This window comes from Canis lupus, chromosome 34 (assembly GCF_048164855.1).
Source record: "Canis lupus baileyi chromosome 34, mCanLup2.hap1, whole genome shotgun sequence".
NCBI lineage: Eukaryota > Metazoa > Chordata > Mammalia > Carnivora > Canidae > Canis > Canis lupus.
The window spans coordinates 17065272-17091122 of record NC_132871.1 but is presented as its reverse complement, the minus strand read 5'-3'; the positions used below and the strand labels follow the sequence as shown (position 1 = coordinate 17091122).

The 25851-nt window shown below is 38.5% G+C and overlaps 1 protein-coding gene across 3 annotated transcripts in view; it reads right to left on the bottom strand.

Annotated features, from left to right (window-relative positions):
* The window catches only part of ABCB11 (ATP binding cassette subfamily B member 11), an 88533-nt gene that overhangs the window by 24493 nt on the left and 38189 nt on the right, over positions 1 to 25851 (bottom strand). For all 3 annotated transcript variants that reach the window (XM_072810894.1, XM_072810895.1, XM_072810896.1), the window contains 8 exons: positions 20023 to 20136; positions 17424 to 17534; positions 14331 to 14456; positions 12712 to 12915; positions 10601 to 10771; positions 9885 to 10086; positions 8600 to 8675; positions 4558 to 4660 (listed from right to left, as the gene is read on the bottom strand). In XM_072810894.1, the coding sequence (XP_072666995.1) occupies positions 4558 to 4660; positions 8600 to 8675; positions 9885 to 10086; positions 10601 to 10771; positions 12712 to 12915; positions 14331 to 14456; positions 17424 to 17534; positions 20023 to 20136 (1107 nt within the window). The remainder of the gene's footprint in view (positions 1 to 4557; positions 4661 to 8599; positions 8676 to 9884; positions 10087 to 10600; positions 10772 to 12711; positions 12916 to 14330; positions 14457 to 17423; positions 17535 to 20022; positions 20137 to 25851) is intronic.

Genomic DNA, 25851 nt, shown 5'->3' with positions numbered 1-25851 from the left:
CTCCACGAAACAGCCCACTCACAACCTTGACATGACAGAAATTTCCCTGGCCTTCTGATTCTTGAAGGTTTCCGTAGCCCTAAATAACAATACCTGAGACATTTAAAAATAATGTGAAGTGATTTTTTTCCCCTAGTAATTATCATTCCAAGATAAACTAACAAGAGGCAAATGTAATTGATATGAATAATTTTCTCTTGTCCCCTTTCACTAGATGTTTGACTTTAAGGGAAACTGTCCCCTGACCCCCAAAAAGGTGCACCATCAAGCCTGAATGATGCAAAAACTAGAAAATCTGTCCCTGAGTAATTGACTTCTGATTGACTTATATGATATAGTTTAAAAAAATTGTAGGAGAATTTTTTTAAAAAAGAAGAAGAGTAGAAGAAGAAAACAAACTATAAAGCCATAATGTATAGAAGATTTTTTCCTTTGATTTTTGCAAAGCTGAAGACAAATTTAGTCATCTAAAAAAGGCTAAAGATGATTTATTCATCTTCCCTGTATTTGTGGCAAACCAGTAACTCACAGAGAGAGGAGAAATTATAAAAGTTGATGTGTTCCCTTATTGTAGAGTTCCTGCCTTTATCATAGCAATGTCAAGTGGCACCTTGCACATGTGCACAAGTAAAGAAGTATCCTGTTAGGAACCCTTGTGCAGGGAGGGGACGGTGGTTCTTGTTCATCTTTGCATCCATAACACAATACCTGGCACACAATAGATGTACAATCAATATTTATTGGATGAAAGAATAAGTGAAATTTTTATGCCCATGGTGCATACATGCAACAAAACATTTATTTTAAAAAAATACTGAGCTCTCTACTAAGAATGTGATTCAGTGGTAGACACTGGGCTTTCCTCAGTTTCCTTCATAGAACTTCCTACTTGAATCTTATGTCCTGCTTTCTATATTTTGTTGCATCGGTTTCTGCGTGCTAATCCATAAGCGTCTCCTGCCTCGATAATGACATTAAGATTTGATGATAATAGGGATCCCTGGGTGGTGCTTGCCTTTGGCCCAGGGCGCGATCCTGGAGACCCGGGATCGAATCCCACGTCAGGCTCCCAGTGCATGGAGGCTGCTTCTCCCTCTGCCTATGTCTCTGCCTCTCTCTCTCTCTGTGTGACTATCATAAATAAATAAAAATAAAAAAAAACTTAAAAAAAAAAGATTTGATGATAATAAATGGTAACTATGACAAAGGGGCAGATGTTCTCCAAATGGTCACATACTGAAAGTCATTTGTAAGGATCCTGTTTCTGTCCTGGTAAGCAATGCTCAAACCCTATCTTCTAAGTCAGCTGTGATGAAATGATGGGTTGCAAACCTTTGACCTGGACTTGAATTCCTATAGATTCTACTTTGTTAGTTTCCCTGAGAGAGAGGTCTTGATACCAGAGACTGACAGGTTTCCCCTCATCTTCCACTGAATTTTATCAGCCTTATAACTAAGATCTGATTCCACTTCTGGAAGCCCAAAGCACAGCCTGGGGAGTGGGAAGAAAGAAACTGCAGTCTTAGTTCTGTTCCCAGATAACTAGGAGACCTGGGATTCCAGTAACCCCACTTAGCATATGGAAGGACAAGCTTCTCATGCAACCATCTCTTCTATATGCTCAGTCAAAATTCTGAGAGACCACAAGGTGGAGATAATTCCTTTACATAAGTAAACTTTTTGCATTGCAGTAGAAGAACACTTCCCAAATAACAGATTGTGGTTAGAACTCCTCCATAGAATGAGAAAAAGAAAGGATTTTGCCAGTGTTTAGGCTTGTGGAATTCAGTTAACTTTTAAAATGCTTTAAAATCTACTTGGGATTAGAATATCCCATATATTTAAAGTGCTTTAAAATATTACTTGGGATTAGAAATTTCATAAATTAAATGGTATCGACCCTAATTCCACTGTTTTTGTTTGTTTGTTTAGAAAATGAGTTGGGGCACGTGGGTGGCTCAGTCATTTGAGCATTCAACTCTTGATTTTGGCTCAGGTCATGATCTCAGGGTCCTAGGATAAAACCCGACATTGGGCTCTGTGCTCAGTACGGAGTCTGCTTGAGGATTCTCTCTCCTTCTCCCTCTGCCCCTTCCCCCTCCTCAAATAAATAAATAAAATCTTAAAAAAATTTTTTTAAATAAAAAAGTTATTAATTTAAATCTTAAAAACTCTAATATCAGAGCACCTGTGTTGCTCAGTCAGTTAACAAGCTGCCTTTGGCTCATGTCATGATCCTGGGGCCCTGGGATCAAGCCCCATGTCTGGCTCCCTGCTCAACAGGGAGCCTACTTCTCCCTTTCCCTCTGCTCCCCCTGCTTGTGCTTGCTCACACTCTCTCCCTCTGTCAAATAAAATCTTTTTAAAAATAAATAAAAATTTAAAACTCTCATATTGTTACCATACAAATGAGCAGCATTAATATAAGCATAAGATCTTATTTTCTTGGAGCTTGAGCAAGATCACACCAGCTTCCCTGTTATTTTTTCCCTCTCTTCCTTTTTCTCTCTTAACTGGAGAGAGAATATAAAATGGTATCTTTTAAACATTACACTGGTTTACATTCAATCGGGTTTAATTACTCCATTCTAATTTACAAGACTTTAGATAAGTAGACTATCATATGAAGCATTTTTATTTCTCTAAAACTATTCTTTATGTTTGATTTAGTTTTCATCTTAAACGGTTCCCTTCTGAGTTTCCTCAGCATCATGAGAACCCTGTGGGAATCTGATTTCCAGATCTCCAGGAATCTGATCTCTGCTGCTGTGCTGGGCTACCTGCCAGTTTCAACGGCAACAGCAGAATCAGATTTTCTTTTCCTTCCTTCCTTCCCTTCCTTCCTTCCTTCCTTCCTTCCTTCCTTCCTTCCTTCCTTCCTTCCTTCCTTCCTTCCTTTTTCTTTCTTCTTTCTCTTTCTTTCTTTCTTTCTTTCTTTCTTTCTTTCTTTCTTTCTTTCTTTCTTTCTTCTCTTGCTTTTGTTGCCAAATAGTTACAGAAACTAGAAAAAAACATAAAAAAGGCAAAAGTCAAATATGATTGGCACTGTTACATTTGAAATTTCAATGTGGTTCTTTGTCCCTTGGAGCTTTACCAGACTCCTTATAGGAGGCATCTTGTCATTATTAGTGGCAGCACCATGTACGTAAATTAAGTATCTATCTCTAGGTCTAGAAGAAGAGTTGAATCCTTAATGGCAAGATGCAGTAAGCAATCATGCTTGCTAAATATGTTTCCTCTCTCTGTGATTCATCCTGCTGCTCCTGAGAAAAAGTGTTTCTCCGTGAAATTTATTTAAACCAACTCTATTGAATATGGAGACATTTATTCATTCCTAATGTACTAGAACCAAGAGAGAGCCTTAATAATCCTTCTGTCATAGTCACAAGATCATAAGGAGGATGTACTTTATTCCACATTTGTCACTGTGAACAAAGGTTTATAATTACTTCCAAAAGGGTTCTCATTAAAAAAATTTTAAGGACAGTTTAAAATGTCATCGTGCCTAATGGATGTGCTCATAATTGAGATATCCTCTGACTGAGTTGCTTTGATAAATCTTGTGATTTGGGCTTTATCTAATTGTGGAAATTCAATTTTTCATCCTCTTTTAAAATCTCCCAATATCCTAATAGGTATAGGGCACTTACTTAAGTGCCCGAGGTGATACAAACATAAATAATATATAGTCACTAACTTTAAGAAGCTTATTATTTAGTAAGAGAATAAGACAACATGACCCCAAATGAGACTCAATAAGAAAGCTGTCATGAAAAGTTTCAAATGAAGAGTAGTGGGGGACTAAAAGTGACACTCTTGGGCTGAAGAATGAAGTGCAGACTTTAAGAAAGGCTTTGAGGAGGGGCATCTTAGGGGAAGTAGAGTGTACACAACAGCTTTGAGGACCTGCCTCCTTAGGAAGAAGAAATATTGCTGTATCTGTTGATTCCTCTCCTATCACTTTCGTTTCTGTAGTTTTTGAATTATATTAACATGAATAGTGTTATTTTAGATGTATCTTTAAAAAATTATGGTAAAACTATGTGAAGTAAACAACTGTCCATAAAACTTAATTTGTTTCTATCCTTTCAAAAATTGTGATAACTTGCATAAGAGCTAACTTTTTCAGATACCTTTGTTGAATAAACACTTGCCAAGGTTATTATAATTTAAGGAGGAGATTTAAAAATTTGAGAGAAATTGTTTTCAAGAAATTGTTTTCTTAAAAGCTTTTAAAATTATACACACATGATCAAATAACCTAAGTACATATTATTTGCCTGTGTCTGTTCAATGGTTCACCTAAAAACTACTGATTAACCATTATAGTCCAGTTTCAGTTACTAGATGTTCTTAACGTTATTAACTAATCTGCATTTCTTTTAACATATTTTGTAGAATTTAGAGTTTTCATCAGGTCCTCATGGGTTCTCCCATTTAATCTGACTTAATTAACATTACTGGATGCCTTGCAGACTCATTTTCTCAGGTTTAAATGTCATACAGTAGTCCCCAGGAAAGACTGCCTCCAATCCCCAAGAGCGACTGGTGCCTGACCTTTCTGTCTTCTTCATAAGTAGACTTATGATCTACAACAGCTAGTGGAGGTTCATGTGCCAGGTAAGAAAGCTGAGACTTGGAGCGTTGTCGGAGTGAAGCTCTGCAAATAAACAGAAAGAATGAAAGAGTCTGTAGATTATGGGCAGGTTGGAACAGGACTTAACTGGTGTTTCAGCTAAGTCACAAGTGTCCAATAAACAGAAATGGTTGGTAGGTCACATAGTAACCAGGTATGGGAGCTTCCTGGTTAGGTTCCACAGAACTATTCTTGTGGCATTGCTAATTAAATTGGATACTCTGGGCCCCAAGCTAACCCTCTGATTCAGAATGTGTTCAAGGAGGGAGGGAGAGAAGGAGAAGAAAGCTGTCCTACCAGTCTACAAAAAAAAAAAAAAGTCCAAGATTCAAATCCATTCCATATCCATATGGTATATTAATTGCTATCATAGCAATGGCCCACTGCCTTTACCTCCCTTTTGGTTATAGGTTGTAATCTTGATACCTGTTTCTCTCTAGTTATACCTGATGTTTACTGTAGTGCAAGGTCACCTGGATATAAATAAGCTAGTAGGAAGAAAATAGGGTCCCTGGTGAGATTTTCTTTAGGCTATGTACTGCCCTTAAAATTTACATAGTTAACAAATACCTTATTGAAATAAAATTTATGTGATGTGTTCATTCATTCATTCATTCATTTAACAGAGGCTTGTTGGACATGTACAACATGCAGACCAACGCCTGGTGCTGTGGGATTACAGAGACTGGTCAATCAGCCTCTTCCCTCAAGGAGTTTCAAATCTTACAGAAGAGCAAAACATGTACCCCACTCTGATGGAAGAAAGAACGCAGCAATTGCTATAAAGCAGGTTTGAATAGAAAGTATGAAAATTTAAAGGAAAAAAAATACATGGCAGGTGTTTCCATGAAAGGGTCTTGGAAGAGGTGGCTACGGTAGGACTTGGGTTTTTGCAAGAAAAGCATTTCTGGTGGAGAGAACAGTATAGATAGAAGCATGGAGACAGGAGAGAACATGGTTCCTTAGTCCATATACTTAGTACAGCGCAGATAGAAGAAGAGATTGGTTCAGTTGGTTTTGGTTTCTTTCCTGAGATTTCTGAGAAGGAGACTCCTACTCGCCTCTAGGTTAAACATCAAAGGAGGCAGCATTATTATGTCAAGACCCTTAATGAATAATGTCAAGATCTTTAAGGAAAGAAGCCTGAGAAATGAAGCAAAATGAAAGGGGGGAAAAGCAGAGCTGAGAAAGGAAGAGAAACTGCATGTATGTTAGACACCTGGTTGAAGCTCCAGCCTTGCCTGAAGCCAAGCCATCCTTGGACAGCTTGGTTAGGTAAGCTGATTCTCTCCCTTTAAAAGTGAGAGCCGGTTGAGTTAAGTTTTCGGTCATCTGTAAGTGGAGTCTCTTTTTTAAAAAAAGATTTTATTTATTTATTCATGAGAGACACACAGAGAGAGAGAGAGGCAGAGACACAGGCGGAGGGAGAAGCAGGCTCCCTGGATAGAGCCTGACATGGGACTCGATCTCCAGGATCACACCCTGGGCTGCAGGTGGTGCCAAACTACTGCGCCACCAGGGCTGCCCTGCAAATGGAGTCTTAAGGGATAGGTACAATGCTGAAGACTTGAGAGGAGGGTGTGTACATTATCAAAGCACCTAATCTAAAGTAAGAAAGTGGAAAGAGAGACCCATCCATGATCTCTCTCCCTCATTTGTATCCAGGTGAAGGTAGATGAAGACAAACATCAGGTGGTGCTTGCCTATTATACACGCTCATCTGGCCTTCTTGAGAAGGCTCTAACACACCACCTTCATCATTCTCTTCCCAGGTCCTGTTAGTGGCACTGCCACCCTCTTAGTCACCCAGGTTCAACAGGGGCATGTATCTCAAGTCTAACCTCTTCCTGCCCTTGCACATTCACACTCTTGCCAAATCTCATTATGGTCAGACCTGAAACCACTCCTCACCCTGCCTCCCTCCTACCAAACTGCTCTCTGGGACACCCCAACTCCCTCCTACCTGGTCTGAGACTCTTCAGTAATAGAGTCACTTCTTTGGGTTACTTAACTGGTCAAGCAGTCTTCTTCAAAATGCATGAGGAACAGGCATGTGTCAACTGGACAGAGTGGAGTGCATGGTAGGGCTGAGATGCAAGGTCATGGGCCTACAGAGAAGCCCAGAGCACTGGAAACCATGGTAGAATATGCGGAAAAGGAAATATGGTTGACATCCTCCCAGTTTTGAGCATGGCAAAACATATATCCTTGTTCCTTCTGATTTCTACTAGCTTAATCTTGTATTTCTTAAGTCTCTCTCTCGTTCCCTATTTCGCAGGCCACTCCACCTGTCTAGCATAGGCTGTCCCACCGAAATCATGGGCCTACCTGCCGGCTCCCTCTGGTCCACCCTAAACACCAGGGTTAAAGTTCTATTGCAGGCCTTTTTAGAAATTGAAAAAGTTGGCCAGTCCCTTTCTCAGAAGCTGCCTACCACTTATTGCCACAAATAAAAACAGCTAATTTGGGGGCTAAATATCTCTCCCACTTTGTCTCTCTCTCTCTTTCTAAACATTATTATTCAGGAAATTAGTTACTCTTATCCATTAAATTGTTCTCGAATCTAAAATATATTACTAAAGAAAAACTGAGCTGTCAGAAAGACCAAAGCCAAGGAAATAAGATACAAATTAACATTTCATGTAGTCATCTTTTAGCAAAAAAAAAATCTGTCAGCATACACAATGAGATATTTTTAACAGACTTTCTTACTCAAACTTAAAAATCTTTCTCTGCAGGAGGTTAATAGCTACTTTCTGGGTGTAGATTGTATGTCTGGATTTCTCAACCTACTCACCAAAATGTAGAATTTTTGAGAACTAATAGCCAAATAGGAAATGTTTATATTAAAAATGGTTATTTGGTCCTAACAATAAACTGGAAGTAAACTACTTAGAACAAGTAGAATCGTGTTCAATTGAAAAGTTAAGAAAATATTTATTCTCTTGTTGACATGGCCATGAAATACATCATTTCCTCTTTCCATATGTGATTCTTTAAATATTAAAAATAAATCTGTGTTTGAATTACTTGGAGCTGTTACCTACATGTTTTATTTTAGGCCTCTTTAAACCAGTTTTCAATAAGCAATAAACTCCCTTGAAAAAGCAAGTCTTATAACTGAGCCTTTGCTCAGAGTACAGCCTTGAATTAAATATTCTAGAAATGGTAAAGGCAACAGTAAGGAAATCTGCTGTCACCCATTGTTTACGAACAGCCTCCTAACTTAGGGGGAAAAAAATCTTTCATGAATAAAAACAAAGATTTTGGGCAGAATTCTTCTTAATATGTGACTTTTAACATTAAAAGAACTACTTTACTGAAACTTTTAAGTCAAGACAAAAGACTAAAACTTACAGTCTTGCTAATAGCATATTCCAAAAATATGTTTGAAGATCAATACCCCTATATTCATCCAATATTCATTCATTCATTATTTATTAAAAATAAATAAATAGCTGGGGTTTAAGGAAATTCTTTTCAAATGCTAAAAAATACATTTTTTATTTTATCTAGTTAAGAAATGATTTGAATTTCGTTGGGTCACTCTGGAAGCGGGAATATTTGTAATTCAATTGTAGCTCAGTAGGTGAAAGAATGTACTTAAAGTCATGAACTTGACCTCCATGTACAACAGTGCTTTATACATGGTTAGATATAGTGGACAAGACCAAACAGATTTTTTAAATACCCTTTCTCAGTTCAATGGACAACATTTTGATTGTAAAGCACCTCTATCATGACCCTACCCACAGTAAGATAAGAAGTCAAAGTTAAGCAAAAAAATCCCCATGAATTGGAGACAGAAATGTCAACCTAGCAACCAAGGACTCATTTGCATGTTCATATGACATGACTACGCTCAAGGCTCCGCTGACTGAGATATTGTCTGAGGATCATAGGTGCAGAGGGCTCCTAAGAATATTTAAAAACCTTAAAATCTGTCCGATGGCTTCAGCTTACCTTAAACTAGACTGGTAGCTCCCTCTGCAAAAGGTCTGTTCATTGTCAAGTGAGACCCCATCAGTTTCTTCTTCTCCTATTTAATACGACATCAACAATTCCTTAGTGTATACAATAAGGAGAACCATGTCAAAGTAAAACTACTTACTGTGCTTGCCTGGCCTATCATTACTATATCTGGTGCTAAAACATTTTATTAACTTCATTGTGACAAGTAAAACTTAGCACCTATCCAACACCTTCTAACAAAAAAATTTCAAAATACTCAGTAGGAAGTGCCTGGCTGGCTCATTCCAAAGAACACACAACTCTTGGTCTCAGGGTCATGAGTTCCAGTCCTACACTGAGCAGAGAGATTACTTAAACAAACAAACAAACTTAAAAATACTCAGTAGGATTGACTCTCTTGAACTGTGTGATACCCTAGGTGTTATCTCCAACAAATAGATATCTGATAGCATGAATCATAAAAAACTCAAGGGAAGCCCACTGGAGAACATTTCTATGGTAGATTCACCAAATAAAAAAAAAACTTTTCAGAATAAATCACATGTATTAAATATATGCAGTAGTTTTACCCAGTGGAGTTTAGAAATCGAGATATGATATGGTAGAGAAAGCTTGGAGTGGTTGATTTTTTTTTTAAATTTTTTTTAAATTTTTATTTATTTATGATAGTCACAGAGAGAGAGAGAGGCAGAGACACAGGCAGAGGGAGAAGCAGGCTCCATGCACCGGGAGCCCGACGTGGGATTCGATCCCGGGTCTCCAAGATCGCGCCCTGGGCCAAAGGCAGGCGCCAAACCGCTGCCCCACCCAGGGATCCCTTGGAGTGGTTGATTAATGTAGGTTGGGATAAGTTACTAAATCTGAAAATTCAGACTTAAAAAAAAAAAGGAAGCACTAGGGACTGAAGTATCTCTCTTTAATGAAAATAAGCATCACGGTTTTTAGTCATTGATTAATTTACTCGGTCAGTAAGAACACAGGTCCCACTGTGTGCAAGACACTCTAGGAAGGCTCTCCTATTTGCAAAGTAGGGGGCAGGGAATTAGGGAGGTGAAATTAAAATTGTCTTCCACACAAAACCTGGGTTTTAGCTCTTTGACTTGATCAAGTAATGGAACCTCATGAGCTTCTGTTCTTTCTATATGATGCCTTCAAGGACTTTTGGGAGAACAAATAAGACAGTGTATATTAAAATGCATAGAAATCCATGAAACTATTAGAGTTAACAAACATAATGCTTTATAGAGTGTACAAATGTAAAGGGAAAGGCACTTGCCCCTTATGCCTTCTGCATTAGCAGTCGGCTCGCCTTGACTCTGCAAAGTCACCAGAGTGAAGTAAACTCCTTTCCTTTCCAACAGTTCCTCATGGCTGCCTCTTTCCACTGCTGTGCCGTGTTCAAAACCAATAATGACATCTGCAGCTCTGACTGTGGACAGGCGATGAGCAACCGAAATGATCGTATGTCCCTGCTGAATCTGCAAGAATGTACAGTGCACCGTTAGCCAAACAGCAAGACAGAGCTGACGTTGACCTTTGGATGGTCTCAGAATCCATAAGTGAGTCAGAACCTTGGTCCTTGGAAAACCCTCAAATGCGCTCTGCAGACATTAGCAAAGACCAGCACACTTTATCAAGGCCACAAACACCCCATACATTGGTCCAGTTGCTAGCTATCAATCAATAGCTAAAAACAAAATGGGAATTTTTGAAATCACATATTATAAGTTTAACAAGATTTAATAAGATTAAAAATTTTGCATTTGTAGCTTTTGGAAACAAACCTTACTGACTTCTATTCGACTGTGAAGAACATTCTAGTCAGTCAGGATTTTCTAAACAGTCACATTGGATATGCTGACCCACACAGGCCTTCTCTCTCCCTCCCTCTCCATCCCTCCCTTTTCCCTCTCCCTCCTCTCTCAGTGAGCTGCCTTTCCTACAACACATCTCCACATGGTCTTGTAAAAGGATCTCAGCTTTTCAACAAACCTTACTCAGTGCCTCTTGTACCATGGCTTCACTCTCATTGTCCAGTGCTGAGGTGGCCATGTCCAAAAGCAGGATCTTGGGGTTTCGGACAAGAGCTCTGGCAATGGCTACTCTTTGTTTCTGGCCACCACTCATCTGGCCTCCTCCTTCTCCAACAAGAGTGTCAAATTGCTAGGAAGAAGGTGACACCGGTAATGAAGAGGAACAACTTGGTGGCTCCTGGCAGTAATCATTACAAGATCCTTTCTAGTTTCCTTCTCAAGCATGAATTTTTACAGGCCCAACTTTCACTGAAAGAAATACCCTTTCCTGAAACATGTTACTGTCTGATCAATATTTGTGTGTAAGATAATCACTTTCTTCTTGGGGCACCTGGTGGCTCAGTCTGTTAAGCGTTTGCCTTCAGCTCAGGTCATGATCTCAGGGTCCTAAGATGGAACCCCATGTCAAGCTCCCTGCTTAGCAGAGGATCTGCTTGTCCCTCTCCCTTTGCTGCTCCCCCACCTTATGCGTTTTCTCTCTCTCTCTCTGCCAAATAAATAAAATCTTAAAAAAAAAAAAAGAAACTGATTTATTCTTTTATTCCCAGATTCACTGGGCTGTATGTCTCTCCCCAGCTCAACTTCGAATAAAATGTTTACACCAAGGTAGAGGCACCTGAGTGGTTCAGTTGGTTGAGCATCTGACTCTTGATCTCCGCTCAGATCTTAATCTCAGGGTCCTGAATTCAAGGTCTGTGATGGGCACCACACTGGGTGTGGAGCCTACTTTAAAAAAAAAAGTTTCCACCAAACTAAAAGTTGATCAGGGCCCTGAAAACCCATTTTAAAGGGTTAAGGCACCTATCAAATCTTCCCTCTTTTCTCTAGGTAAGCAACACAAAAAAACACAACACTTAAGCTGTCTCTATTTTGCAAATGAAAGATCAAACTAGCTGAACAATCATTACCATTGACAGCAAATAGTTACTGAGCATCTTTCATGTCTAGCATTATATTGGAATCTCACAATGGTGTCAAGCTCTTGTCTTGTTTATTATTAACCAACATGAGTTGAGCATTTACCATGTATAAAGTAGGAAGTTGAGCTCTTTACACATACTACCTCATTAGTCCTCACAGATGCCCCATGAGGTAGGTGCTGCTGTTCTCCTAAATCAATGACTAAGGAAATGCTGGGATATAAAGGACTAAAGTGACTTGCCCAAGTTTCTAGAGCTTGCAAATGGAGAAACTGGGATTTGTGTGGAGGCAGTCTGATTTCAAAGCTTTATACTCTTTATCACTGGACTATATTGTGCTCACAACATTGATCCTACTCACACAAGTAATCTAGAAGGCTGAATAGGAAAGGACTCTGGAGCCAGACCACCTGGGTGTGAACCTTGATTCTCCTGCCTTGAGCAAATTATTTGACCGCTTAGAACCTTAGTTCTCTCTTTATAGATGGAAATAATAATAGTAGCTGCCAACAGGATGGCTGTAAGGGTTAAATGAGATGTGAAGTGCTTAGAACAGTGTCTGGTAGGTAGGTAGTAAGCACTATAGATATGCTAAGTGGTAATAACAGCTCTTTTTTGACCTAGCAGACCAATGGCCATAAAATATGTATAATAATATGGAGTTGGTTTTTGTTGTCACTGTTGTTTAAAATGAAGATAAATGAGGAATTTTTGAATATGTTAGATAGAGTACTGAGGTATTAACTGTCTAAGCACAGTATTAGCTGCCTAAGCACAAGAAAAATTTTTAAAAATGACATTGGTAGGCATCAAATGAGCATTGTGTAAGTCATTGCCACATAACAAATTTATCAACTGCTTAGACAAATGCTTAACAGATGGAGTAAGAAGATTGTGTTTATGTCAAAGGGAGATTTTAAAAGAAAGTTTTCCTGTTTGGTAGATTTTTAAAGTATCAACAACAATATGTTTTTAGGCAAAGAGGAAGACTCATGGTACTTTTCCAGGAATGAAACCTGACATGGCATTAAGAATTTAATGATTTAGGATTCAAATGAAAAAGAAATGCATAGTATTGTGTAACTTTTTCTTTTTTCCTTTTACAACTTCTGGGTCCCCCCCACCCCCCGGGATGAGAGGCTAGGGGTACCTCTGGCAGGTCCATGATGAAGTTGTAGGCGTTGGCTGCCTTGGCAGCTCGAACTATATCTTCCATCGTTGCATCTTCTCTGCCGTAGCGAATGTTCTCTGCAATGGTGGTGGAGAACAAAACGGGCTCTTGCTCCACTATCCCAATCTGCGTTCTAAGCCACTGAATATTAAGAGAGCGAATGTCATGGCCGTCCAAAGTCACCTAGAGAACATAAGCATGACATCACATCTCTTGGAGTCCTTCAGGGTTCTGAATCAAAATGTTAGGTTGTACTTGACTATGGGGAGAAATAACAGAGACCCACAAGATTATAGCAGAAATAATTCCTCCTATAAAGAGGTCTTTATATAGGAATGACGATATATAGTTGAAATCAAGTATAGTGATAAAATAATTCATTGTAAAAATACAAATAACGTAAAGGTCACTTAATTTAAATGATTGGCCCAGGAATGGAAAAGAAATTAATTCTTCAATAGAGTCAAGTCAGTTATTCACCATGCTTTGAATATTTTTATTATCTTTTGACTTGTGACCTAAAATGGACTTCAAAAGCTACAGAGAAAATAAGAAATGATCCCCATCTTGTATGCACTGCTTTACAGTAACTCTTACTTTCTGGCCAGATTCATCAAATAGCACTTTGCTGTTCAAAAATAATTGAAACCGTAAGTGGGATAAGCAAAAATTACGATTAGAAAAAAAGCAAAAATCTTACATCAGGAAACCATGATTTTTATATATTCAGAGTGTCGTTATGCTGGTATGTAATAAAGAATACCCGGAGGATGAAATGTGTGTCCCAAAGAAGAGTTCCATTATGTTTGTCATATCAGTGTAACAGTGCATCCATCATAGAGAACATTTTGCATTGAAGCCACTTGATATATAGTCAAATGATTCTATCTCAAGGGATCAAGGAGAAGTTGACAAGAATGACATTGAGAGTGTAGAAAAAACAGAGCTTTTGGCATCTAATAAACCTGGGTTCAATTCAGAGGCAAGTCTCACTCTTTGTGACTCTGCTTCCTTATTTATAAAATGAGCATATATACCTTGGGGGTCATTTTGGAAATAAGTACTCATTATCATAAAGTACTTGACATACGTGATAAACAAATGGCAATTTTGTATATTTATTTTCTTAGTTTCTATGTTTATAGGCAAATAAACACAAGGAAAAAAAGAGACCAAGCAGGTTGTGAAATTACATGATATCTTCAAAATCTAAATTCTTGAAGCAGTAATCAATCACTCTGTTCATTCTGGCCATGCAACCTTTCCTATACTTAGCATTTGGAAAACTTCAAGAGACAAGAATGATTTTGTTATAACACAAAGAAGGAAATGGAAATATGAGTTCACTGAAGAGGCAGCAATACCATTTTGAATGTATCTGCACATTTAGTTACATCACTGAATGAACAGGCTGGTCATTCATTAAACATGGCCACCATGCAGGAAATCAGTCCAATCAACTCAGTCAAAAATCACTCAGTCAACTCTGCAAGGGTCAGAACAGTCTCAGTGTGTGCTAGGCCTTTGTGTTTGACCAGGGTATCTCCATTTGCACTCTCCCATCCCCATGTATAGAGAAGTTTCTGGAAGACACACACCATGCCTTCACTGGGGTCATAGAAACGCTGAATAAGCTGCAGGGCTGTGCTCTTCCCAGATCCGCTGGATCCTACCACAGCTGTCATCTCCCCTGACTTAATGACCATGCTGAGGTTATTTAAAATCTGTAGAGGAAAGAACAGAACACTGTTTGGATTGTCAGCAATTAGACTTGTAAGTTCGGATGCTTTGCGAAGATACTACCTTTGTGTTTACTTATGCCCTCAAAACCATAACTATCCATATCCATCAATAACCAGAAAGTTAGTAAACAGTGCCTAGGATGAGGTTTAACCATTTAGCACATGACTCATTAATAAACCAATGGCGGGTCCAAGAAATAAAATGATATGTAGTAACACTGTAAATAAGTCATGCCAACTTTTAAAAGTATGCTCCAGGGGCATCTGGGTGGCTCAGATGGTTGGGCGTCTGCCTTCGGCTCGGGTCATAATCTCCAGGTCCTGGAACTGAGCTCCACATTGGGCTCCCAGCTCAGCGGGGAGTCTATTTCTCTCTCTCCCTCTGCCTCCCCCACCCTGGCTTGTGCTCTCTGTCTCTCTCAAATGAATAATAATAAAAAAAATCTTAAAAAAAAAAAAAATAAAAGCTTGTTCCAGAATCTACATTTAAAACATTTCTGAAAAAAAAAATAAAAATAAATAAATAATTTCTGATATACTAGGATGCCTCAAGGAGATTGTCCCAATTGGGTAAGGAACAGGAGCCATCAAGTTAGAAATATAATACTAATTTACTGATTGTGGATTAACAATAAACTAATTTATAAATTTTTTTTAATATTTTTTTTCTTTTATTTATTTATGATAGTCACAGAGAGAGAGAGAGGCAGAGACACAGGCAGAGGGAGAAGCAGGCTCCATGCACCGGGAGCCCGATGTGGGATTCGATCCCGGGTCTCCAGGATCGCGCCCTGGGCCGAAGGCAGGCGCCAAACCGCTATGCCACCCAGGGATCCCATAAATTTTAAGCTATCGTACATTTGTATTGCATGCAAACATATTATCTGAAAAACTTTCCCTAACAAGTATCTGTGGTGTGTGTTACATTTAAAGCATTGTTAACGGTAGAGACCAACTGCTGGTAGATCTAGAAAGGGAAGAACAAGTAGCTAATTCATAAGCATCTGTTGGATGTTTTCACCCATTCAGTGGTAATTTTTATCTTTACCATGTAAAGGGGGCTTGGGGTCCTTCGTGTGACAAATCTCACATCTTTCAATTCACACTAGAGAGTCAGGCTTGCAAATATACCTTCACCTACTGGACCATATTGGACTGTAATCTTCTCCTAGGGTGGGTAGGCACTTTGTGTGCCTTTCCTCATTACAGCCCAGTACAGTGTGGCACCCAGCAGGGCTAAACACACACAGGTCTAAATAAGAGCTTATTAAAACAAACTCCTGGTGTTGGGAACAGAGGGTAAAACCAGAATGAAATAAATGTATTTTCATTCAACTGGTATTTGTGAAACAGCTAGTATGAGCTGGTTCTGAATAGATATTATAAAGCAAGTTTTTAAGCATCCACTGAAAAATCTTTACTGAGTGAATACTATCTAGTGGTTTATCTTTCACAAGGCACTTTAACATATGTTGTGACATTTAATGTTTCCATTTAATGTTTCCATATGTATGTGATATGTAACAGTAACAGAAGATATATTTCAGCAATTTAGTATATATATATGTCTAATGTATGTGTGTATGTTTGCGTGTGTGTATGTCTGTGTTTACCTACATTTTAGGTATGTAGCATCAGAATTAAGTTGCATAGGATTTAGTTCCCGTAACAGAAATATTATTAAAAAAGGATGGCTAGAGAGGTATTCTGTTAAAAATTAGGAAAAAGGGGATCCCTGGGTGGTGCAGTGGTTTGGCGCCTGCCTTTGGCCCAGGGCGTGATCCTGGAGACCCGGGATCGAATCCCACGTCGGGCTCCCGGTGCATGGAGCCTGCTTCTCCCTCTGCCTGTGTCTCTGCCTCTCTCTCTCTGTGTGTGTGACTATCATAAAAAAAAAAAAAAAAAAAAATTAGGAAAAAGTCTCATTTCGAAGTCAAGCTATTCAAGGAGAGCAGATCCTGATTTTCCCGGAGAGTTCATTGCTTTTAAAGATACTTGCTGTGGGGGACCCCTGGGTGGCTCAGCAGTTTAGCGCCTGCCTTCGGCCCAGGGTGTGATCTGAGATCGAGTCGCACATCAGGCTCCCTGCGTGGAGCCTGCTTCTCCCTCCGCCTGTGTCTCTGCCTCTCTCTGTGTGTCTCTCATGAATAAATAAATAAAATCTTTTTTTTTTTTTTTTTTAAGATACTTGCTGTGTAGGTGCAGGAAAACTAAATTTTCTTCATCATGTGCCCTGGCAATCACGTAGCACAAGACACATGAGCATGAGGTCACAAGATTACCTTTCCTCCCATGACTGATCTAATGACCTTTGTGAAGTTTTTTTTTTTTTTTTTTTTTTTAAATTTATTTATGATAGGCACACAGTGAGAGAGAGAGAGGCAGAGACACAGGCAGAGGGAGAAGCAGGCTCCATGCACCGGGAGCCCGATGTGGGATTCGATCCCGGGTCTCCAGGATCGCGCCCTGGGTCAAAGGCAGGCGCCAAACCGCTGCGCCACCCAGGGATCCCAGACCTTTGTGAAGTTATACACAGGAAGTAAAAACTACAAAGGCACCAGCTTTTCTTTGCCAGAAGTACCCTGCCCACGCAGTGTTCTGACGTCTACACCTGCACTTCTTGATTGTTCTGATTGCCTTGTAGTTTGTTTTCAGCTTATACTTACAATGACAGGCCCTGCCACTCACTTCAGCAGAGGATCCTCCTTCACCTGACCTAACCTGAATGTCCTCACCAGAGGAATCTGCACAGTGTTGTTGCTGTAAAGGAATGTGACTTGTTGACTGTGAAATGACATGATGCCTAAGGATACTTCCAGAGGAACATGCTTCTGATCCTTCTTCCTAGAAATTGTCATGCTTTAGAAAAATGATTAATCTGTGGCCCTGGATATGAATCGTCAAAGAAGAAAAAATGCTGCTGTTCCTGGGAAAACAATGAACTCTTACCTTCACCTCTGGTCTGGAAGGATAGTGGAAAGTCACATTATGGAATTCAATTTCACCCTTAATTCGATCCAGCTTGTAGCCATCCTCTGACATGCAGTCAATGATGGGTTTCTGGAGCAGAATACAAAAGGAATACAGCAACAACACATATATATGCACTTATTGTCCATCTTGATTTGAATTTACTCATAAAACAGAAAAACAATTCGGTAAAACACTACACCAAAGTTGCTTCCACATTAACTATTAATCAATAATAGTAATAATACTAACAGTTACTGAGATATTAATATGAAGTATTATATTACTAGATATTAATAGTATTGGGATATTATATTACATATATAATATATTAATAGGTAATCAAACATATACACATAATTAATTTATAATTAGTTATCAATATGAAATGTCAATATATAATTTATATATAACTTCACATTAATTACATCTAGTTAATTTAATTTTACTATTTGTTGATATACTACTATGACATAATATATTTATATTATTAATACATAATATTAATTATATAATACATAATAACAATATAATAATATAATATACAGTATTTATCTACAATTATATTAGTATATAATATATTCATATTATTATATATTATTATATTATTGAGATCCCATAGAAGACAATTCACAAGGTATTTTAATGTGGTTTTGTCATTTATGTAATTGTCACTATAACCTAACTAGACAGGTGATATGGTCAATTCTTCAAATGAGGAAGATGAGAACTCTCAGAGAGGTTAAGTATCTTTCCTAAGGCCACACAACTAGTCAGCCAAGCTTGGGTCCAATAGTACTCTACAACTGAGTACCTATCATAAATGATGATTAAAACTAACTGAATGTCTTAAATGGGTCCCTCAAATACTACCAATTTTCAGTTGTTATGCTGAATTTCATCTCTGTTGTTAGTAGTGTGAGCCTCATCTGGAATTTAACCATTCTAGTTAATCAGAAAAGAGTGAGGGCCATCTCCTGCTACCAGAACACTCCAGGGTCAGCTTCATTCCCCTTCTACACTCGGGAAAGAAATTCATGACCATATCTCTATTTGGCACAAGAGTGTAATCTGCTTTCTTCCTTTTGGGTTTCTAGTAAAGATAATAAAGCAATTATTAAATGCCTTAGTTTTTTGTAATAGTTTCAAAGGCCTTTTAGACTCACCATCTTATCTGAGCATATAACAACCCTAAGAATGAGGTAGAATTTGGATAGCTCAATGTGTCTATGTGGTTTTCAACAATCTGTTTATACTCCAATATGTGAAACTCTCAAATATAAAGCAAAGTGATGAATAATTTCCCTGGGCAGGTTATATGCTTCATAAATACTTCAGATTTAGGGGACTAAAGAAACACCTCTGGATTTCCAGGGCTTCCAGAGAAGAACATCTTGCCTTCTTCCACCTTCTATTCTTGGATTTTCACTTTCTGGCTAGACCTCCAATGTGCTTCAGAAGATTACCCAGGAAAATCCTAGCTAGGCTACCAAAATCCTATACGAGCTTGTAGAGACTTTCTGTCACGTTTAGAAGATAATCCAAACTTATGAACTTGGCCTTACAATCTTGCATGATCTGGCCTTTCCTCTTTCCAGCCTCTGTGCTCCTATTCACGCTGCTCAGACACAGTGACCTCATTTTAGGTCCTCGGATTCACCAATCCTCTTCCAATCCGGGGGCATCTCTTGCAGGAACAGCCTCCTTGCTCTCATTTCCCGTGCACTGCTCCTCCTCTAAACCTCACTGTGCCTGGCTGACTCTTCTGGGCTTCTCAGGGCATATACTACCTCCTCAGAGATGACATTACTGGCACCTAAAGACTCCTTCTCCCACCCCAACTGTTACCACCCTATTTTATTTCCTTTATTGTACTAACATTATCCCATCTTTGAGTGTACTTATGTCTTTTTTTAACTTCCATTTTTCCCTGAAGTAAGTTGGGTTTCAGGTGTACAGTATAGTGACCCAACAATGACACACACTACCAAATGCTGGCCAAGGTAAGTGTAATTACCTTCTGCCATCACACAAAGTTATTACAATATTATTGGCTATGTTCTCTATGCTGTACTTTTCATCCCTGTGGCTTATTTATTTTACAACTAGAAGTTTATCCCCTTCACTCCATGCCCCTAGCCTCCTCCTCTCTGGCAACCACCAGTTTGTTCCCTGTATTTATGAGTCTGTTTCTAGTATTTTGTTTGTCCATTTGCTTTGTTTTTTGGATTCTCCATATACGTGAAATCATGTGGTATTTGTCTTTCTCTCTCTGACTTATTTCACTAAGCAAAATACCCTTTAGATCCATAAATGTGCTTCCTTCTTTTTTGCCTATTTTCCAGTATGATAGGAGAGCAAGGGCCTTATTCACTCTATTTCACTCCCGTAGTCCCAACTCAGTATGGGATCTGGCTCATGACTACCCTTATTAAGTATTGCTGAATTAAGAGCATTGTGGTATTCCCTCATATTTTTTAATATTAAAATATTAATTTTTAAATTTTTAATTCCTCAGAAATTCATTTTTCTCCCCACGCCCAATCTGCTCATGGCCTTTATTTTGGCTTTTACATACCCGGTCTATTGTGTGAAAAATGCTGGTGGCTGCTGCACGCCCAGTTGCAAAGGCTTCCAGACAAGAAGATGCATTGCCAAGATTTAAAGCTCCTAATAGAATACTGAGGAAAATCTGAAATGAAAAGAGATAAACACAGTTTTCATGTGTTTTTGTCAATTTGTAAATAGTGCTATCATTTGAGCTCAGATGTTTCTCAGAAATATTCCTCCATGGGAGTTTGAAACCTAAATAGCTCTTTAGAAATACCTGAATAGTTTTGGCTCTGTAAAGTATCTCCATTTTTTCTATTATTATGGTTTAAAAGATTACATTTATTTTTAATTGAACACCTATGTGTAGAACACTACACTACAAGAGTGTAGAACACTATTCTACAAAGAAGAACATATTTTGAAATGAGTAAGAGGTCTAAGCAAGGCAGCATATAGACACAAAGTGAGTTAGAGTAGTGATAGGATAATTCACTTTGTAATATAAACAGCCTTATGTAGCCTTCTTCAATAAAGACAGTATGATTAGCTTGATTTTCCTAGAGATTGGTACCTGTAATACAGGCTTGCTACTACTGCTGTGTTATTGCTACTAGTGGACTATTACTAGGATAACTGGATAACTACTACTACTACTACTACTACTACTACTACTACTTTTGCTAAGGTATATTTCTAAGCTCTTTATCTGTGTTACTTCATATAATCCATGCAACAGAAGAAAAAACCAAGGTGTATGGAGGTTCCCTAACTGACCCTACATTACAACATATATTAAGTGGTAGAGCAGTATTTGTACCCAGGCTATTGACTGACATTCTGTCCTGCAAATAGGCCCTTCTGCTGCTCATGACATGCGGTTGCTATGGCCAGGTCCCTGTGCAATGCTGAGGAAGCTGTCCTTTACCTCACCAACCCTGTCATTTCATTAAATTAGGGGAAGGCAACTTGAGCATGAGCAGATGTTCCTACCAAATAGCACTCTGTGTTTATCAGTGCTCTTTATAAAGGAAGAGGCAATGGGGCAAATTGTCACGTGCCTTTGGAGGAGCAAAAGACTCCTTTTGACCAAATGGATGCTAGTCACATGAAGCTCATGGAGGATGTTTCATTGGGCACCCTCCGTCAGGGACAAGAGTTACTTGCTGAGCTGAAGATTGGCTGCTGCCTGAATGTAGTCTTCTTCAGGCAGTCAAATGAACCTAGTCTATAATGGCTTCCCTGCTTTCTTTCAGTCTTGTGTCTGGACCACGAGACTCCTCAGAGCCTCCCAGCTACCTCCCTTCCTCTCCAGTAACCTGCATTCCACATATCATGATGATGTGCAACAGTCCCCTCTTGCCTTCTCCCTGAATTCCCCACTCCATGTGTGGGATATTCTCTCTTCATCATTCTTGTTCCTTTTCCTTAGTTACAGCAGGTAGTTCTTCCCATGGTCAGATTACTTCATCTCTCAAGCCCTAAATTTCTTTATCTGTAACACAGGGGTTCTAAAAGCATATAACTCATGGGACTTTTATGAGCATTAAATGTAATGATTAGTTGAAAGGTGATTAATCCAGTGTTAGACACATAAATAATAGTGATGATGCTGAAAGAAGTAAGATTCCACACGAGGAAATGATACGGTGAATATACAGCACAGTACTTCTCTAAGTTGGGTTAAGACCACCTTTATCAGACCACCTGAGCAAAGGAAACCTTTCACATGTCCTAGATCAAGGATCAGCAAACATTTTCTATAATGGGCCAATAATAGATATTTTAGATTTTTTAGGCCATAAGGGCTCCAAAGCAATTACACAACTCTGCTACATACTATAAAAACAGCCAGAGACAAGAATGAACAAATAGTTGTGGCTGTGTTCCAATAAAACTTTATTCACAAAAACAGGCATCAAGTTAGATTTGGCTGGAGGGCCATAGTTTGCAGACTTCTGCTCCAGATTCTAGATTGAATCACGAGGGACCTAAGCTGAGGTTGGCAGTCAAACCCTGCTCAGCCTGGCTTTGCGAATGTCTCCCTCAGGGTACTTCGGGAGATTGAATGAGACAGGACTGAAGTATGTACCTAATATTATCACAATAGCTAGCACCCAGGGCACCTGGCTGGCTTAGTGGTTGAGTGCCTGCCTTTGGCTCAGGTCAGGGTCCCGAGGTCCTGGGATCGAGTCCTGCATCAGGCTTCCTGCAACGATCCTGCTTCTTCTTTCTTAATTTAATTTAGTTTAATTTAATTTAATTTTTTTTATTTTTTTAGGAGACTGCTTCTCTCTCTGCCTATGTCTCTGTCTCTCTCTCTGTATCTCTCATGAATAAATAAATAAAATCTTTAAAAAAAAAAAAAAGCTAGCACCCATTCCCAGACCATCATTTCCCACCCCAAACGTTGTACACTAGCCCCTTGGACAGCAATGTGGAACGAAGAAAGGCAAAAGAGATCACTGGGGACCAATCTATCCATGGGTGTGCTGTACTTGGAAGCAGGATCCAGAGGCAGGAAAACAGTGGTTAATGAGTCAGACCCAAGAGGCACAGTCACGTGTGTTTATATCCCACTCCAAACCTCTTAGCACATATTTTTCAACCTCGTGGCTCCATTTTGTTTTTAATTAGTAGTATAATGACATCAATACAGAATGAAATTTTGATATGACATATAGTATTTGCATGAAATATGTCACTGAGCGCTTGGTACCTTATACATGTTACTTTATTCCTGATATTATTTTTTATTATTGAGTCCTGAAACCTGGCAAGCATGAAAGAGCAGCCTTCTGCACTCTTCAATTCCCTTTCATCTTCTCTCCTAATAGATCACAGAGTTTGTTTTTTAGTCTGTGTGCAAGTGATACTAATCACAGTCATTTACATGAACCATTTACCGTATATGCTCAGTTACCATACAGCCAATAATGATTTTGTGTACCAAAAAAATATATTTGATTAACCTAATTATTAATTAGTTTAGTGGATTAATACACTCAACTCGGCTCATGTACACTCAGACTTCATAGTTTGCTACTCAGAAGTATGACCAAAAATGTGCCTGCACACATGAGTGAGACAAAGAAAGAGATGAAGGAGCAGAGGAAAGGAGAGAGAAAGAGAAAGAACAATCAATGGTTATACTGTTAATGGAGATCTCTCATTTTCCCAAAGGCGTATTTCTTAAGGTGTAAGCAGAGGCTTGCAGGAAGGCATTAGGAATAAGAGGTAAGGTTAATAATTGATGATTAAAATGTTAGAGACACACGGGATGTCACATCTGCACATATTAAGTACTCTCTCAGCCTAATTATTTACAGAATACATAGACAAGAGTGGACACCTGAAGCTGAGGAGTGTCTAGTTAGTTAAACGAGGAGGCCATTAGGCTGAGGTTGATTTATTGCCTCAATAGCTTCTATGAGCAAACCAAAATCTAAGTGCAAATGCCTCCATTAAGAAATAAAAAAAAAAAAAAACCTAAGGAAAAGCAATCACGAATGGTCAATCACGCTCCCCCAGGCAAGGTAACTGCTTAAACTGAACAGATCAGACAATCTTTTTGCTTTGCTTCTGCCTCTCCTCTATAAAAATAATTCCCCTGCTCCTGTGGGTAGAGAGTGGCCTCTCATCACTTCTGGTTTGGTGCTGCCTGATTGGAATTATTTTTGCTTAAAAAAATCTCCTACTCTCTCTCTGTGTCTCTCATGAATAAATAAATAAAATCTTTTTAAAAAATCTTCTAAAAGTTTTAATATGCCTCAGTTTATCTTTTAACAGAACCATAAAATCGGATTCCTGCTAGAGAGAGTAATCAAAGGGTTTTTAAATTCAGCATTTACAATTGGAATTGTGTATTATTTGACTTCCAATTTGTCAATTCATTTTCCCTCTGAACTGTTACTTGTGCACATCTCTGTCCTCTCCTTGCAGGCATGGAATGAAAGGAAGAATGTCTTTTCTCAGCGCATCTTTTTCTGCAGAATGAGCAGATATAAGCAGCTGGGACTAAAGTCAACTACTAAATGTTGAAAGTTCCTAACAGCCATTAGATCAGTAAAGACAAGGGACTTCATAGTCAGGTTTCAGATCTGTAATATTTTCACTGGTTTTTCAAATGTTCACAGCTATATTAGAGTTGTTAAGAAAGTGGTTAAATTACAATAATAGCAACATTTTCCATCTATAGTTTCAAAAGACACTTTAGCATGTCTTATCATACTTAATTTTTTAAAACAAAGTTCAAGTGATGCCTGTTGTTTATCTTGCAAAGAACTGAATTTTAAAAAGCTGTTCTTAGTGTATTCTCTAACTGTTAATGAAATAAAGTCAGTAGTTTAGATTGACTATAGTTTGACCTCTGATAATCATCTCTATTAATAAATAAAATTCCATTCAACTTTCCCTACAAGTGTATTTATATTAAAGCAGTAGACTTCAAATCATAAGCTATCAGCTAGCAAATTTTTAGCATATCAGATTTTGGCATTTCTCATTGTTTAATTGGTGCTGTCTCACCTAGAATCTTGAGCCAAAATATTTTATTTAAGAATCTTATATGAAACTGCTTCTTATCTCTGTGCTTTTAATATTAACATGATTAATTATAGGGCACCTGGGTGGCTCAGTCTGGTTAAGCACCCGACTCTTTATTTCATCTGAGGTCATGATCTCAGGGTCAAGAGACTGAGCCCTGCTTCACCCTCTGTGCTGAGGACAGAGTCTGCTTGAGATTCTGTCTCTTTCCCTCTTCCCCTCCTCTGGCTAACACACAGGCACTCTCCAATAGATAGATAGATAGATAGATAGATAGATAGATAGATAGATAGATAGATAAAATCTTTTAAAAATTCATATATTTAATTAAATAATTAATAGGCCAAATGAAACATGTATTTCTTGTTTTATCTCACTGACCTCATGTAACGGGCACACACCTCCTGTATGAGGACAGGAAAGGGTAGGAACAAATGTAAATAAACCCAAATGTTCAATTTCATTCAAGAGCTCTAAAGGAAAAGTTCAGCAAGCCATACAAGAGAATAAAAGACTCAATGAGCATGGAAGGCCTTATTGGGGAGGGGCCATTCAGCTGAGAATGAGAACAATGACAAGAGTCCAGCTTAAATGAGAGGAGCTGTAAGCTAAGGAGGAAAGACATTGGGTTAATGAGCAAGAGAAAGAGCTTTCTCTGACTCTGGCCACACCTGATTACCCTGCAATTCACTGTTAATGTTCCTTGTCTTCTATAGCACATGTTTTCATCTGTCATTAGGCATTGATGTGGTTGTTTAATTATTGTTTCTTTTCCTCCACTAAACTATAAATTGCATCAGGAAAAGATCACATATCTTTTGTTCATTATTGAATCCTCTGTGCTTTGTATGGGTCTGGCATATAGTAGATGCTCAATAATTCTTGAAAGAACAACTGAAGAAATACTGAAAATTAAGGTAGTCATGGCATCCGTGATAGCATGGCTATAGCACAAGTGAACAATAAAATATGGTTGTATTTCCTGTTCAGTTGAGGATATTATTGGTTTTGTATTTTAGTACCTCATCATGTTTCACAAATAGGTCCATTAGCACATATCTTGTACTATTATTAAACTTAATTACATGAGCTGTTAATTTTTAGCTGAGAGCTCACTACCTTATATTTTCACAGCATATTATCTTTTGGACTCAGTCAGAAAATCATAGTTTTACAGCTATAAAATCTTCAGTTAATTGGAAATCATTAAATCGCTGGCCTCATCAATTCAAATGCTCAGTGTTCCTTTACTATAAAATGTGTAGGTATTGCTTGTTTCTGCAGATGGACTCCATCAAGTCATTGATGCTCT